Raw genomic sequence first — 16,874 nt, 5'->3', positions numbered from 1 at the left:
TAGATCAGGCAAAAGCTTTTCTGTTAAGGGTTTTATCACATGTAGTACAGAAAATGTAATCTATCTAGGAAAATGTCCATGTGATAAGATTTATATAGGCAAAACAACACGTATGTTGAAACAAAGAATTAGTGAGCGTAAGAGCTCTATCAGACGTAATGTTATAAATTATCCTGTAGCCCGTCATTTCAATGAGGCCTCTCATCCTGTCTCTTTACGTTTTCAGGGCACTTAACATATTGAATTGCCAAGAGGGGGTGATATAGATATGAAGTTATGCCAAAGGGAGCTTTTTTGGACTGATACTTTAAATGCTCTTCAACCTACAGGTGTGTGGAAATCCTCTCTTTGCTTTTGGCCTTAAATTTCTTAAAAGGTTAATCTATCCATTTATCCATCTATTTCCTGATGCTTGTCCAGGTTAAGGTTGTATTTAATGATAAATTAATTATATATTACTTGGAATTATTGTTACATACAGCTGGCAAGTGCTGACAAAAATGTGATATCAGTGTCAATAAATTCATGAACTTAGTAAATAAGTCCAGATAATATTGTCCTGACTGGTTTTCACTGATATCTTTCACACTTCTCCAAGTATGACTTTTGAAAAGGTATTTAATTACATTCTGTTTGGTATTAAAATTACTTTAAAGGTCTTAAATTGAACACTGTGGGGGCGTCGGTGGCTTAGCAGGTGCCCCATATACAGTGCTATTGCTTTGCTGCATGTCACTCCCTCTCTCTCTCTCCCCCCTTTCACGCTTAACTGTCCTATCGATTAAAGGCAAAATGGCCCAAAAAATATCTTTAAAAAAATTGAACACTGTGAAGTCATTTTCAAAGTAAATATGCACAATTTGTATTTGTACTTACATCTTTCCATATCTCTGGTATTAAGAGGCTCCTCTCTCACCAATTGTTCGTCCTTCTTTTTGTCAAATGTAATAACTTGTTTAAATTATGTTATCATTCATTTCTCAGTAATAGCTGTCACTGTCTCCCAGTGGAGATTATGTCGTTTTGGAACAACAGCCCACTCCATATAAAAACACACACAGATATAAATGTTGTCGCTTTATGACAGCTTAGTTTCACTACAACACTTGTCCCCCTAAATCTGAAACCTCGAGGGCTGAGGGAGACATTTAGGGCTGTGGCCTGTGAAAATGATAACCAAGGTCCACCTGCTCACAGAATTATGAGTTACCCCAGCTATAATTTAGGTTTTAGAAGCCCAGTGATCTGATTTTAAGGCCTTAAACTACAACAGAGAGTCATGGTCTGCCTTCAGAATGTTTACCTTAACATATGCTTGTGTGAAAAGAATTTATATTGACTTACAGAAATGCATATTTGTTGGTGTCAGTCTCGTCTCCACTCTGGATTTTTTCGCCTTTGTGTTTTCCTTTCATATTTATTCAGCAGAAAAACAATTTACTTGCAGAGAAAAGTATTATTTAGCACCATTTTCCTCAAGATATGTGGTCCTGTTGTTTTGGACGTTTATGATGTTGTGTGAAAAGAAAAATATTGTTTTATAGAATAAAAGCATAGAAGCAGTGAGTAGAATATAAACACTGAGGTTGACTGAGATGTCCTGAACCCTCCACAGGGTTCATATTGGCAGTGATTAATTATGTGCATTGTGCTTTTATTAGCAGGGTCTAATTATATGAATATCACTTTGAATTAATATTATGCATGATCATTTGTATTATAATTCAATGCTGGCTTTTCTAACAGTGTTTAATAGGCTTTGTCTATCTGCAGTTACCTTTTGGCTACAGCTATGGCTTATAGCATTAGTTCAAAAGATCATATGCTCTGTGCTTTATTAATATGGTCTTTTGGTAGTACAAAGAGTTGAGTGAATCAATCTTATTTAGCCTGACATTAGCTCTCTGTTTGCCACACAGGTCAACATTTTGATAGCAACAAATTTCTCCTTCTGTGAGCCTTTTGTTCCTCTTTCATTGTGACGTGCTCATTCGTTTTAATGACTCTTCATATGTTCAGTGTCATTGAGTGAGTCACATGCCAGACTTCAAAGAAGGGACATGCAATTGTAATGCAGATATGTGAAAATTTTGATTTTGCGGGTAGCTTTTTGGCTAAGTAAGATATGATAATACATCAGAATTTATTAGTTGAATGTAATTTATATTCATAATCTGAATCTTAAAATTAACTAGAGGAATCTAAAAATGTAATGGAGTAAAAAGGAAACATCTCTGTGAAATGTAGTGGAGTAGGAGTATAAGATAGCACAAAATGGATTTGCTAAAATTGTCACTTCATACACACCGTATTATATGAGACAAAAACAAGACTGTGGCGCAGCAGTGACAACCAATCAGAGCCGAGGAGTCTCTAATGCAGCTGTCAATCATGTCAATCAATGCTCGTGAACTGCAGGCAAAGTGTCAAATGAGGCAGGGCTGATCGAATATGAATCAAGATTCTGTTACTGCATTGCCTATTTTTTGCCTCAAATGTTTTCAGAAACAACAGTCAAACTGAAATGAAAACAAAAAACAAAAAACAAAAAAAACCCACCCACTTGCCGGACCAACTTCCTTACTTTCTCTTAAGGTTTCTGTGTAAAACCCTCCAGGCCATGATGCCACGATGGACGACACTTCGCAGGATCTGTTCGGTCCAGGAAGTGCGATGTGCAGCATAGACCTTCAGTCAGACTCAGAGACTCCTGAGCTCCTGCACCAGGACCCCCAACCTGCCATCACATCCCCTCAGCCATCAGTGACCTCCGGTTGCTACAGAAGTCTTCGTGGGAAAGCTATGCCTCGTCATGTACAGTTACTCCAGTCGCTGTGCACCCTACACCGAGTAAAAGGGAACAACAGAGGCCTGGAGTCACTGTGGTTCAGCCCTGATGGAAGTGCAGAGTCCCTGTTGGTGGACTCTGTGTGCCAACTCCTGGACTCAGTGGTGGCAGCATGCAGAGATCCCTCTCCTCTAGAACCCAGTGACGTGGTCCTTCAGGCCTGCCAGGTGGCAGCCCAGGCGATGGATCTCTTCTGCTCTCAGAGGCTGCCGTCTGTGGAGTTCATGGGACGTGTGGAGGAGTGTCTGAGAGAGCTCACCGGGCTGCTGCTGCACAGTAATCAGCTCAGCAGGGTGAGTAACAGGATCCATGGGGAGGGAACGTTTCCACGCACACAGTATTTCCTTATCAATTTGGCCACAGCTGGAAAATTACTCACACAGTCAGAGCAGTTTAATTAACGAGAGAAATTGATCTGGGTCTTTTTTTAAAAATCATATATATATAAACATACAAACAAATAATGCTGTATCAGTTCTTGTCACACTACAACTCAGTTTCTCGCGGATGGCTGTTATTTCTCCTCAGTGTTGTCTTATTCTGGTATCTTGGGCACTGAGCAGGAGCTAAATTATAAGACTGTGGTCTGTCAAATGCTTATGAATTGTATTTTCAGTCTCATCAAACTGACATAAGGATCCCTATTTATGTTGCAGAATTTGAACTACTTAGCTGCGTCATTTTCAATGTCTGTGTAAGAAAGTTTCTTCAACATTTGCCTACACAGGAGGCCAACCTAAAACTTACTCTTAACATTCTACCTATAAAGATAACTGTTGTGCATATATTTTTTAATACAAGTAATACAAACCTCAGAATGTATCCCTTTATATCAAACATCTCAGTCAACTCCTGTGAAGTCTAAATGTGGATATTAAAAGTCTGCTGCATGATAATAAAAATGCACTCCAGTGATGGCAGAAAGATAGTATCAAAACAAAACTTTAACTCCTCTGCCACAGCAGGTGAAAAGATCCAGCATAAGATAAAATGAGGAAAAAATGTAACTAGTATACAAACAAAAAAGAAAATTTGCACTAAGTAGAAAACAAAGAGAGAAAGCACGGCCAGGCCAGGTTGTAGTGATCTGCCTCAGCATGGTGTAGGTGCAGGGAATTTAACATTCAAATCAACCTGACATGAGTTGAAACAGAAAATAATGATACAAATCATATTCCAGGAATATGTGTTTTCAGGGAACCCCTGTCTTCATGAAGTTTTACTCTATAGATTAAAGCTGCTGCAGATGAAATCAGTCACCATATTGGTCACATTCTTTTATTACCACTGGACATCCCTGGTGTAACATTAGTCTTTTTGCAAATAGGGCTTAGGGTGCCTGCGTGTCAGTTGCAGTAGTTTGAGTACATTACCTTTGCCCAAATTAAGTTTTAATACTTCACAATTTCCCACGAGCATCATTAAAAATTGATGATGTTTTATTTTATCAAGGCAAGACAATATTATTGGTGTTTGTGTAAAGAAGATGTGTTGACTCAGCGTAATGTATTCAGCTGCTGCAGCCCAGAGATTGTAGGCAAATGTAAGAATTGATAATTTGTCTGCTGAAAACCAAATAGCTTGAATATAATGGGCCAGATAGATTCAAAGGCAGCTGCAAATAGGGTGAAAAAATGCTGGAGTGCTTGGTCTATAAAATGACTGAGAATAGTGAAAAACGCTCATCACAAGGTGACATTAAATCATTGTTGCTCAAAATCTGGCCCACAGGCCAATGTCGGCGATTTTGTGCTTTCTCAGAAAGGGACATGAATCATCCATTGTCCATTTCAATGCCTTCACTTTCAATAGCTTACATATAATATACCACTCTGCTACTGCATTGAACGGCGCCCCCTAACAAACGTCTTGTCAGGTCAGTGATGACAAACTTTAGAAAGCTACTGGTTGCGTGGCAACTAGTGTCACCTCACAAGTGTTGCAGGAATTACACTCTGTCATCAGTGCTAGTGCCGTTCACCAAAATCAGCAATGTAGGTGGACAACTCACTACTGCACTTTTTCTCTGCGACCCTCACTCAAATGCTGGCTCCCTAAATTTGCACTCAAAACTTTAAGCAGCCCTGCTTTAAATATACAGTTCTTACTGTCTGCAGCAGTATCTGATGATGACAGTGGATACTAGAGTTGCGTCCTATCGCCATCTAGTGAAATCGCCGATGAACGATGTCATCGCCAGTGGGGTGGGGGGGGTGGGGGGGGGGTGCATTACGCGTCGCCGCTTAAACGTTCACTTATAGCCTCTGTTTGGCGTTTGAGCAGCTTTATAAAACTCTTGAACATGTAATGGCTCCTTAATTAGCAAGTTGACTTTACATAGACGCCATATCTTTTCAATTTCTCCTGACATTGTGTTGTTTGGTTTGTTCACGCTCGGCCTGAACATATTCGGGCGGAACATACGCGGAACGGATTCCGCGGAGGTCCGGCGGACTCAAAGTGGACGTCCGCAAGCCCTGTGCACGCAAAGCTCAGATTTTACACCTCCCCACACCTCGCGATTGCATCGTCATTTAAAAAAGACATTGTGAAACAACCCTTCTATCGCCGATGAGCGATCGGATCGCCCTTTGGCACAACCCTAGTGGATACAGTGATCAACCACTTGGATTAATAAGCTTGGAACAGAATCATACCAATACAAATGCTGTTTTAATAATTTGCTTACAAAAATAGTCTGCTGACAGTGTTTATTTGAAGTCTTTTCATACATGACAACATATAGGAAAACATTTTTAAACAAAAACTGCTATTACACCAAATCTATTATCACCAAAAACATAAGTCCTCCCGTTCATTTGAATGTGGATAGTGCGTCATGCCTGTAGTGGTGAAGCCGCAGGGGATGCAGAGAAGTTAAACAGAATGAATTTTGAGTTGAATTGCAACCCAACATCACAGTGCGGTGACCAATCACATAGCCAGCGATCAGACTGAAAACACCCACAGTTCACCAGAACAAGTAATACAGAATCTTTCTATTGTTAAATGTTATAGAGAGTAAAGGAAATAAGAGCACTCCTTTATATCTGCACATACATGTGTCTTTTGTGGCAATAAAGATACTACAGTGATGATAATACACAGGAGATCCTTAGATCTTTTAAGCCAACATAAACAAATTCACCAGAGACAATTGCTGAGATGGGAAAATTGGCTTTTCATAGTTGGTCCTCGCCCTGCCTCCCTCACAAAATGGCCATTTAAAGCCTCTATCCCACTGCACAAAAAAAACACTAACACCTACTGACATCTGTCTTTAGTATTTAATGGGAAAGCTTAAAATCAGCATTCACTTCTGGGTCAAATGACTTTGCAATAGTTATGAAAACTCCAGCTTTGATCTGCTGTGATCAGCAGTGATGGAAATATGACACCTGTGGATGTGCTAATTATAGTTCCCTTACTGGCAAGATGCAATGACATGCCACTGAAAAGTATTATCTGTTTCCGCCCAAACGGTGCTCGAACATCAGTCCAAATTTAGTCAGCACCGAGTTTGAGAGAGAGACTGAATAAGTAAGTGATACATAAAAGAAGTAACCACTATAACATTGTCACTGGCCTTGAATCTGCTTTACTGTTTACTAACCTGTTTTCAGGCATGAGCGACCCTTCTACAACAGCACATAGCCCTGTGGCTAATTGCTGCAATGTCTGATTTGGTGTGAATGTAGCCTTAACCTACTCAAACGAGAAACAGTCATGGCACCCAGTGATGGAGACAGAAAATGAAGGTGCATCAGGAAAACACCTATGGTTAAAGTCGCCCTTGTCAGGTGGATTGATAATGTCTGGACATGTAATGCCCCTGTAATGAAACAGCTTTACTGTATTTTAAAAAACAAATGGCGAAGCTGTCTGTTTAATTACATTATATTCATGTAATATTCATACAGATGTCAGTTAGATGGTAATCTGCATGAGACATAAAGGAAAGAAAAGGTTATAATCAATTACACCTGGACAGACGTGATCAACATAGGTGGTGTCCATTGTACTAGGTAGTGTATTGACTTTTAAAGGAGCAACAGCTTGCCACAATTTTTCTGTGAGACGCCACATGCTCTACCTTCATAATATCTCCGCTTAAACCTTTATTACCTTTGAAATGTCATTGAGAATATTTTCATTACAATAAAGAAGGAGAGAAGTATCCTGTATCATTAGGCTCAACCTTCACTCAAAGCCCACTGAGTCCATAAAGGGTAAAATTGCCTTCAGAGCCGCTCGTAAAAGTCAGTCACCGCCTTGCACATGTTACCGTCATGACAGGGCTCAGCAGCTGGGAAATGGAGATGAAAGAGAGCCGGAGCTGACAAGGATGAAGTTATCCCATCTGGCTCTAACTGAACGCTCAGAGAACGGCTTACCCAGCTAAGATGGCTGCAGGCAATTTCTTCTTAACAGCAAATTGCCTTTTCTGTTTGTCGTGACGAATAGTAAAGAGATGGAGTTTTCTTTCAAAGAGGCGAAGTGATGTTAAGCAGTTGTCAATGAAACTGATGATGGTGGTGAGGACGGTGTAAAGTAATGTAAATTTAATGAGGACTTCGATTAACACAGCGCTTGTCTCTGAGAAACTTAAATGCCACAGCAGAGACAAGGCGCCTACAGCCTTATAGGACAGGTTACTTAGAGACAGACAACCAATCACAATAATGTGGTTACATTTAAAAGAGCAGGAATGTCATTAGCTGGACTCAGTATTAGATTATTATGGAAGGACAGTACTTAGTTGTTATGATGGAATCAATGCATTATCATTTTTAAGGGAACTTGCATTGTTGGAGATTTAGATGTGATGAATAAGACATTTGAGTTGTTTAGGCTGTATGTTCTGACTACAGTTTATTTAATGTTGCATAGGCAGCTTCTCTTAAAGCAGGCCCCTATGTTGATGGGTGGGTGGGTTGGAGTGGTGACTTTAGGGATTGTGTGACTTGCTGAAATATTTGGTAATGTGTGGGTATAAAAGTTTAAGAAACCATTTTAGACCAGAATACAAAAGAACAAATTTTTTTGTCCATTGAGGTGGAAAATTGGCTTTACCTCACCATGTCAGGAAATGGGCACTAAAGCATACAAACCCCATAGAGGAACGGATAACAATTATACAGCACCATCAAAAAACTGGGCACCATAAAATACCGAAAATGGCTTAAAGGAAAAGACAAAAGAGAAGTCACAAAATACTGTAGAGCAGGATAGTGTTGGAACTTTTGGATGCTGATTGCATTGTAAATGTGTACATTTCTGGGAAACTTCAGTGAGCAGTTTATAGATATGGACTCTGATAGCTCAGGGTATCTAATGGTGCCGAATACAAATCAATAGTGGTCTTTGCCCCCTAATTTAGAATTAGTACCTCACTGTTTAGAGTTTATTGGAGTCTTTTTTATGTAGTGTAACACGAGGCCAGGGATACTGGTCCAGTGAATCGGACCACTGCATCCACAAACTAAAGACAACGTAAAGGAAATTGAGGAAAGACTACAGTAACGTAGCAAATTAGCAAAGTAATCTCCACTGCAAACCTTATTCACAGTAAATAAAAGAATGACTTATTGCACAACAGTTGTCCACTTTTAAGAAACCAGACAACCTTCCCTCTGTTGCTCCATATGGTAAAGTAAATGAAAGGATGTAAAGTAACTGTTGGCAATTTAAAGAAAGCACAATACAACCTTGTCACTTGTATATCGTTCTAGTTTTGTGGTGTTGCTGTCAGCAGTTAACTGTTAGGGCTGTACTCTGAAAGTCGAAGATTTGTATCATCAGTTGGAGAACCCTCAGTCGACTGAGATACTTCCAGTCAAGCATTCGTTTTTATTTTTTTTTCTTTGATTTTTTTTGCTTTGTTTTTTTTTTTTTTTTTTTTTTTTACAGTTTTTTGCGGTGTATGGTGTGGTATTAGTTCCAAGATTTAGCTTCAGAGTGAGCACCCCTCACTGTCAGGCTGCCTGGAGTAAGAGAGGCTTTGCCTGGTCAGACTCTGAGATGACGTTATCTTCTGCTTAGAAGGGGTGAATTTACAGCTCACAATACAATACACTCTCTGGCTTTTGATATCTAGTGTCAAAAAAAGTTCAACATTCGATCTGTCATTAGCATAGTTGGTACGCATTAGCCCACATTACTATACTCTATGAATGTCACTGTCACCCTGAACATCTTGCCGAACCCTGTTCAAACTCTCAAACCCTATATGGGAAAAAAGGAACGAATAGGTGAATAATTGTACTGAACAGCCAAATTGTATTTAACTGATACATATCTGAGTTGGGTGCAAGTGGCAATCTCCAGGGCCTAAAAGTGAAGCCACACTAAAGTGTCAAAAACTGCAGTTCTTTGACTGGCCACTTGAGGCTGCTTCAAGAGGCCAGTCAATCCTCATAGACCCCCATGTTAAAATGCTCAATGTTACAACAGAAATAAACATATTTACAGCCTGATACAAGCTACTTTCCTCCTTCGTGACAACTGTAGAGGGGGAAGAATTTATATATAACTAACCCATTTATATTTCATTAAGGCTTAAAGTTACACATAATTCAGTGTGGGCCACATAGAGTGACAGACTGTCTGCGATAGCGTCCTCGGCCTCTCAGTCAGATCCACCCCTCTAAAGATCCAAGGTGGCGATGAGCATAATTTCAAACTCGATGCTTCAAAATGGGAGTCTACAAAGCAATGGGAGACATCACGGTAGCTACATCCATTATTTTTACAGTCTATGGTCGGGTGCAGCCCTAGAAACTATAAATCAAAACATAAGCCACAGTTGCATATGTCTTGCATCAAATATAGATCCAGGTGTGATCCATCCTGGTGTATTAATGTAATGCAAAAGTTACCACTGCTGGTTTCTGATTTCCAAATATTGTTAATGTCAACATCCAAATCCTAAGTATGACTGTGAAACTCATATCTCTAAATTGGGGCTGCAACTCACAGTTACTTTAATTATTAATGAATCTGCTTTATATTTTCTTGATTAATAGGTTAAGCATAAGATGCCCATCGCAGTTTCCAGTCCGCAGTGTTATTATGTCTTATTTTGTCAAACCAAATATAGCCAGTTTACTGTAATGTAAGGCAAGGAAAGCAACAATTTCTTGAAATGAACAATATTTGGCATTTTTGCATGAAAACTGACTTGTACAATTTATCAGTTATAAGAAAAGCTTGTGAAGTTGCGGCACAACGCACTTTATTTAAGTTCCTCACCACCCCAAGCCAGTTGATCTAAGGGAAACACTGAGCTCTTTAACTGACTTGTTGCTAAATAATATGGAAGTACAAATGGTGTTCAGCACTCAAAAGTAGTGAGAGAGCTTGAGTCCTCTGCCAAGAGAACGCAAGCACAAGAGCTGTAAACATGGGATTCTTCCCCATCGATGCTCTCCATCCCACATGATGTAAACATGACCTGTCAACAAGTTTCTGATGGTGTGAGCACCTGTAGTCCTGTGTTTATTTTAAAATGCTATTCAGTAACAGACATGTTGCACCTGTAAACATCTCTGTGGGATTCCCATGAGATTTGGCTCAGGCCCTCCTACCTTTTCATCATAGCCCCTGGTAGTTCTGAGAGAGACTGCACTCTTCTGTTTAAAGTAAAAACCCTCTCTCTGATACCACTACTGTTAGATATCTGTGATGCTCAATGCATGTGTAATTAATCTTTTTGAAGTGCTCACTCACCTGCTTGGTCCTCTCCTTTTAGTGAGTATTATTTTAGTTTTTCCCCAGAATGTATTGTGACAAGGCTTCAGTGAAGAGATGTGAACTTGTTACTCTGGGTCAAATATGGGCATCTACAGGCAGAGAAATAGCTTTTTAAAATGTGATCATTCAGCTGCAGGTATGGATCACTGATCTGAGCTGTGTCTGTTGCTCAAAATGCAGCACCTTGTGGCTGCATCACAGTTTGGTCTATTGACACAACCATGCCTGGAGAAATTGGTTTCTCTGCCTTTTCTATTATGGATGCGCCCTTGTATTGGTGGCTGATATTCCCAACGGCAGCTTGGGAAAGAAGCCTCTGCACAGTGATTTTGAGGAGCTGTCACTGAGACCTGATGTTGTTCTAGGTCTTTAAAACATTTTTGAACCCAACTGATGAGCTGCTGATACATATGTTCACCATACATATATGTACATATACAGCAAACAACAAACTGAACCACAGTCAAGAGTCAGAGGCCTCAGGGAACTGCTCCTCAGTTTGGAGAAGCAGACAGGAGTACTGCAGTGGAATCTAAGCAATGTACTACCAAAGACGGTGGATAAACCAAGACGGTCCACTGCGAGTCAGTTTCCTGTATCAGTGTCACGTGGGGTTCGCGACCACCACGCCCCTTTAGGAGACTAACAGCAGGTCCTGAGTCCATTGACTTCAGTGGGAGAAATGAATGTGATTATAGAATATGGCTGATTCTTTCGCCCCATAGTCACGGAAGCAAATATTGGACCCATTTATCACAAGCCACATATCTTAATAACATTCCGACACCAAAATGGCAAATTTCAGAAGGACAAATCAGGAGACAATTTACTTTGTTCAAGACCTGTCTCTGTCTCAACAACACACTCCAGCGGATATCTTAGTTACAACATGATTGAGCTAGCAAAGCAGTTTAGTGTTGCTATGTGTGGTATTTTTTCAGTTTTGGGAAATCATGATGTCTAGAAAGCATCAGTGGCTGCAGCTGACAGGGACAGCAAACAACAGCAGCAAAGCTAACATCAGGACGTGATCTGTTAAAAGCCTCCCGTTGTCGGATACGACATGAAACTACTCCAGTTAGCTCAATCATGTTGTAACTAAGACATCCACTGGAAAAAAATTTTTTTTTTCACGGGCTGTTTATTTATTTAGCTTACGGCCAGTAAGTGTACACACATGTTGACAGAAGCGAGGTTGGGGATACTGGCGGTTCTCCATCGTCTTTGATTGGGGTACGGGGGATAACGCCTACTTAGGAGACCAGAAATGTATACCATTTCATACAATGGGAGTATATTGTAGGTGGACCATCTTGTAGTAACCCAGTATCTTTGGTACTACTGTGGACAGGGGCAGCAACAAAATGCCACCTAAAAAATGGCTCGCCTAAAATAAAATCAGTAACAGTTTAAGTGTATACTATATTGAGAATATTTTCATCGTTTTACCTTGCCGCAGACAGCCCTTTCCGAAGGGGAAACCATTAACAGCTTTAGTTCTCCATCTACAGTGTGCTCTCATCAAAGCCACCAGACTCCATTTACAAAAATAGAAATTTAACCTTGCTGGAAACAGGAACTGCTGGTCTTCTGCTTCCTCAATCAGTTAGATAGTTGGTGAATCCGAACTGACCCTTTAAAACACCAAAGTCACATAATAACACAAATTAACTAACCGATAGAGGCAGCAGTACACCAGCTGCTCCTGTGTTCAGTAATGTCAAATTAATGTTTTTCTCAGTGTAGTCTGGCTTTGAAGAAAGTGATAAAATGACTTCAGTTCCCCCTCGGAAAATCGCTGTCTGATGGCAAGGTAAAGTGGTGAAAATAATATAGCACACACTTAAAGTTAGAATACGTTTTTTTTTTTTTTTTTTTTTGTTAGGTGGGGCTTTTTAGATGGCTTAGTTCCAATTTGATACTGCCCCTGTCCACAGCAGTACATTGTTTAGCTTTTTCGCTGGTGCTAATGCCCACTTTTCCAAACTGGGGGCATGCCAATGGATGCCTACTGTATGTAATGACTAAGGACAGGTACCTCATACAACCCCACTTCAGAAGATCTGAACAAGGGACTGATGACATTTTTCTTGTGAGAACAGACTCTCTGACTGAAATAAAGCCAGGAAAATATGCTATACCAACTATGACTATGACTTAATCATAATAATATATACAATAATACCTCTACCATATCAACTGTAAACTCCACCAGAACAGTGGTCCTCAATTAAACCGCAGCTCCACACAATTTACCAGTCTCTGCAAGTTGCTTTGACCTTTGTACTAAAATGAGCAGAAACCACTGGCTGCCACGATGGTAGGGAATCAATCTAAATGCTCACCGTGAACTGAGGGAAATGGTGGTCAATAATGTAGTAAAGTATATTGAGTTTAGTTGTAATTTGAAAATGAAAAGCCCACAGCCCTGTTTGAAATTGTCTTTACCTCAACTTTCACTTGGCTAAAAGTGTTTTTTTATTTTTAGCTTGGAGTCAAGAATTATGTTATTTTCCACAGTTGTCCGAAACCCACAAACATCAGTAGAATTAATTATATGTTTCTGCACTTTGAAGCATTGCATTTTAAATGGAGGAGCTGCAGCACCTGTGCAAGTACCTCAAAAGCGCTGAAAAGACTGACATCCCAACAGCTGTTAGCATCTACACATTAACTGCCACTTCAACTGCCTCTCTTCTTATTTTAAGACTTTTTAACCTGTTTATAGAGTTTTTGCCTGGGATGTAGCGCATAAGCGGGCACATTAGCATTCCCCCGTAGCCGTTTCTACTTTTATATCTGGCTGTATGAGTGCCTTGCCATGCACAAGTCACTCTGCATTATCTGTATGTAGAGTTCACTGATTACAGTGTATGAGATGTATGTATGTTGATGTGTATTTCAAAGCAACACGTCACTGCTTTGACTTTGACCGCAGAGCTTAATGTTCGCCACACTAAGCATTTTCTGTGTGTAGACGATAACCTTCTCGCAATTTCCCTTCAAAGAATTGTCCTCAAAGATTTGCACATTCTTTAACTTTCTCCATCAGGACGTTGCAAAAGACTTTGAGAATACACGTTAATGAACTCTTTATATTTCTGACATTGAGTGAACACTCCATCGCTCTGCCAGTCAAACTGATTGTTGAAGACAATTCAGATATGGAGGAGGGAGGTCAGAGATGAAGGGCAGGGGTAATTTCAATACTGGAAAGACTCCTGACAAGATCAAGGAGTGTTAGCGGAGGAAAACCACCACTGCGTCACGACTCTAAAACATTCTGACACCAGACTAATCTTTCCAACATGCTGTTCAAAAACAATTTTATATTTGGAGTGGGATAAGATTGTCTTCATGAACCACTGAATAGATTTCCAGTGTATTTCCTAACATCTGACAATATTAAGGGATTACTTAGTATATGTAATTCTGAACATTTTTCATATTGTCACAAAATGGAATAGAATAAAGACATGTATTGTATATATATTCAAGTACAGTCTGACCTCCTTTTATGAGAAAAAGAACAGAATGTAAATCAGCATATCTAGAGAAGATGACAATATAAAGAAATTCCTTGTGATCTGACGTCAACTTGAGCCAAAGTAGAGACAAACATTGGAAACAAATTATTCAGATGTCTCTAGAGTATTCTGTAGCCTGAAGTTTTTGCTCACAGGGATTACTTTATATATGTTTACCTTATTATTGGAGACTTTGGCCATGTTTAATATGAACATCCGACATCTTCAAATAGACAGTATATGACAGAAAATAAGGAAAAGCATAAGAGGTCCCCTTCAGTAAAAAGGTAGTAATAAAAATGATGCTGTAATCATTATGAGTGGAAAACATATTGCAAGACAAACAAATGAATACATTGTCACATTTTGCTGATAGGTTCATTACCATCAGTTTTGCAATATGTCAGCCTTGTTAATCAGCAACATTTCTTCATTATGTTAATAAAAGTGTAATTTGCTTGGCATTATATTTCCCAAAACTTCTTTGCGGTTTCAAATTTGTTGTATATAAAAATATTTCTCTGAGACAGGGCTCTATAATTACACTGTAACTCTTGTTTATGTGACATGCTGTTTTTCCTGGTAAAGGAAAGAGGGAAGCCAGTCAGTCCATGATGGTCTGTGTACATGAATCACAGCCTCAGGAAATTAGATTGTGGTGACAAGCAGGTTTGAGTTTAAGATATGTCTTCCACAGGCTCCTGTAGGTCTGCTTTGTTGTCATACAGGGAGCGGTGTAATATATCTTACTGTACATACAAGCCCTGCCTAAAGTGATGTATCATTTGGATTTGGCCTGTCCTCAACAGGGAGGCGGCCCAGGTGCTCATACAGGTTGCCTGTAATCTTTCTCAACCACTGAAAGTGGGAATGGAAGTTTGTTGAACATGTGTTCTCTGTGGGAGCTGTAACCCAGCCTAACAATCTGCTGCTCGCAAACATGGTCCTATAGCAGAGATAAATTAGGTATTTGGGTGAAAATGGCTTTCTCAGCTGCTTTAGTCTGTGCCCTCCACCTGTGGAGATAAAATAACCGAACAGTATATATATATATATATATATATATATATATATATATATATATATATATATATATATATATATATATATATATATATATATATATATATATATATATATATGTTATATATATATTTTTTTTTTTTCAAACAGCGCACCTAATTAACAGTCCAGCTCCAAAAATAGAAAATCAAAATGTGGTGGCAGATGTTTGAATTGTGGTGGTCTGCCATAAATAAAGGTGTGTGCACCTGTGGAGAGGCTCTTCAGCCTGGACAGTCTTGTGGTGACTCAGAGGAGGAACAGGCCCACAGCAGCAAGTGCTAGGCCTTTGAGCGACACTTGTTCGTGTTCTTACTGCAGTTTTGGCTCAGATTTGAATGCTCACAGTGTAGTCACTGAGATGTCGCCATTTTAGGTGATGGAAATGGTTTGTTGTGTTTCCTGTCTTGGCTGGCACCAACTGAGGGCATATTTTGCAGACCATCTTTGGACTTTTTTATCCACATTTTCATCTGTGTTTGAGGATAACGCGAGCTTTTCTTAAGCTTTACTGCCGCTTTGCTCCTCACTTCCACTCATTTTCCCCTTTTCGTTATGTCCACGCTACTTAAAATTCCTCCTCACCTCGGCACACTCACCTCAGCACAAACTTTGCTGTGAAAAATGGGCGTGTACAATGAAGTGCATCCCCAACACTGCAGATTGACTGACAGCTGTCTGTTAATTTCTGCTGCATGACACGCTGTTTGGATCTATTAAGGTCTATCCATATCGAGTAAGAATGACTATAGTTTATCATCGTCATCGACATATATTTTATTGCAATCCCGTTTCGAGATTGTTTTATCGCCCAGCCCTAGTTAATGTGTTTAGTCTGTTATCATCTGATTGTGTTACTCCAGGTGAGTATAGACAGTTGTGCTGATATGTGTGTATATGTAAGGTGCAACGTTATACTGTTAAAGGTTTCTATTGATAATATTAGCTAGTAGATGTCACATTTCTCCTCCCCTCCCCCCTTTTCCATTGCATCACTTTTTCTTGAAAAATAATATATATATATATGTATGTGTATATAAAAATGAAATAACTGTTGTTAGTTTTAAGTATGTTCCATTTTGAGCAGTGATGCTGGGAGCGGCAGCAATTTACCCAGCAGCAGGTCCATACTTTCAGTCGCTCACGGCCACGAGTGAGCTCTTTTTTTCCAGGCTCAGTTCTCAGACACACCTGGAGGAGTTGTTACGGTCCAGGGAGGAGGCAGATTGGACAAGATGAAGAGCCCAGACGATGAAATTGCAGATCCCTGAATCCCAAGTGGCGTCATTCAAATGTCACTCTCCCACTGTGTTCAGCTGCAGGCATATTTCATGTAATAACCTTTCAGAGAAGAGCAGTTTAGTGTCTGGTTGTCCTCATATAGTCTCACAGCCACCTCATCTCACTGTGTCATCCCTTTTGTCTACTGGAAGAACTTTTATTACCTTCTCACATATTGCATGCAGCCTGCCTCGTGTGTTCAACCCCAAACAGAACGCTCAAGTACCCCTTTTATCACTTCGTTCATTTTTCAGACAATGCCACCTTTCACCGTTATGGCTACAGCATATGCCTGTAAACATGAAGGATGGGATAGAAGTTATGTAAATATACACACTCTGGAGGTGAACCTCGTCAGTGAAAGAGTTGTCAGTTTCTTCTACAGCATGCTCCATGTTACCCAA

At 39.8% G+C, this 16,874-nt stretch overlaps 1 protein-coding gene across 1 annotated transcript in view; it reads left to right on the top strand.

Annotated features, from left to right (window-relative positions):
* Positions 1-16,874, top strand: part of mei4 (meiosis-specific, MEI4 homolog (S. cerevisiae)) — an 89,664-nt gene that overhangs the window by 9,112 nt on the left and 63,678 nt on the right. The window contains exon 3 of the mRNA XM_049589987.1: positions 2,618-3,141. Coding sequence (XP_049445944.1) covers positions 2,618-3,141 — 524 coding nt within the window. The remainder of the gene's footprint in view (positions 1-2,617; positions 3,142-16,874) is intronic.

Source organism: Epinephelus fuscoguttatus, linkage group LG11, assembly GCF_011397635.1.
Source record: "Epinephelus fuscoguttatus linkage group LG11, E.fuscoguttatus.final_Chr_v1".
Taxonomy (NCBI): Eukaryota; Metazoa; Chordata; class Actinopteri; order Perciformes; family Serranidae; genus Epinephelus; species Epinephelus fuscoguttatus.
Note: the sequence above shows the minus strand (reverse complement) of the source record. Positions and strands in the feature narration are given on the sequence as shown.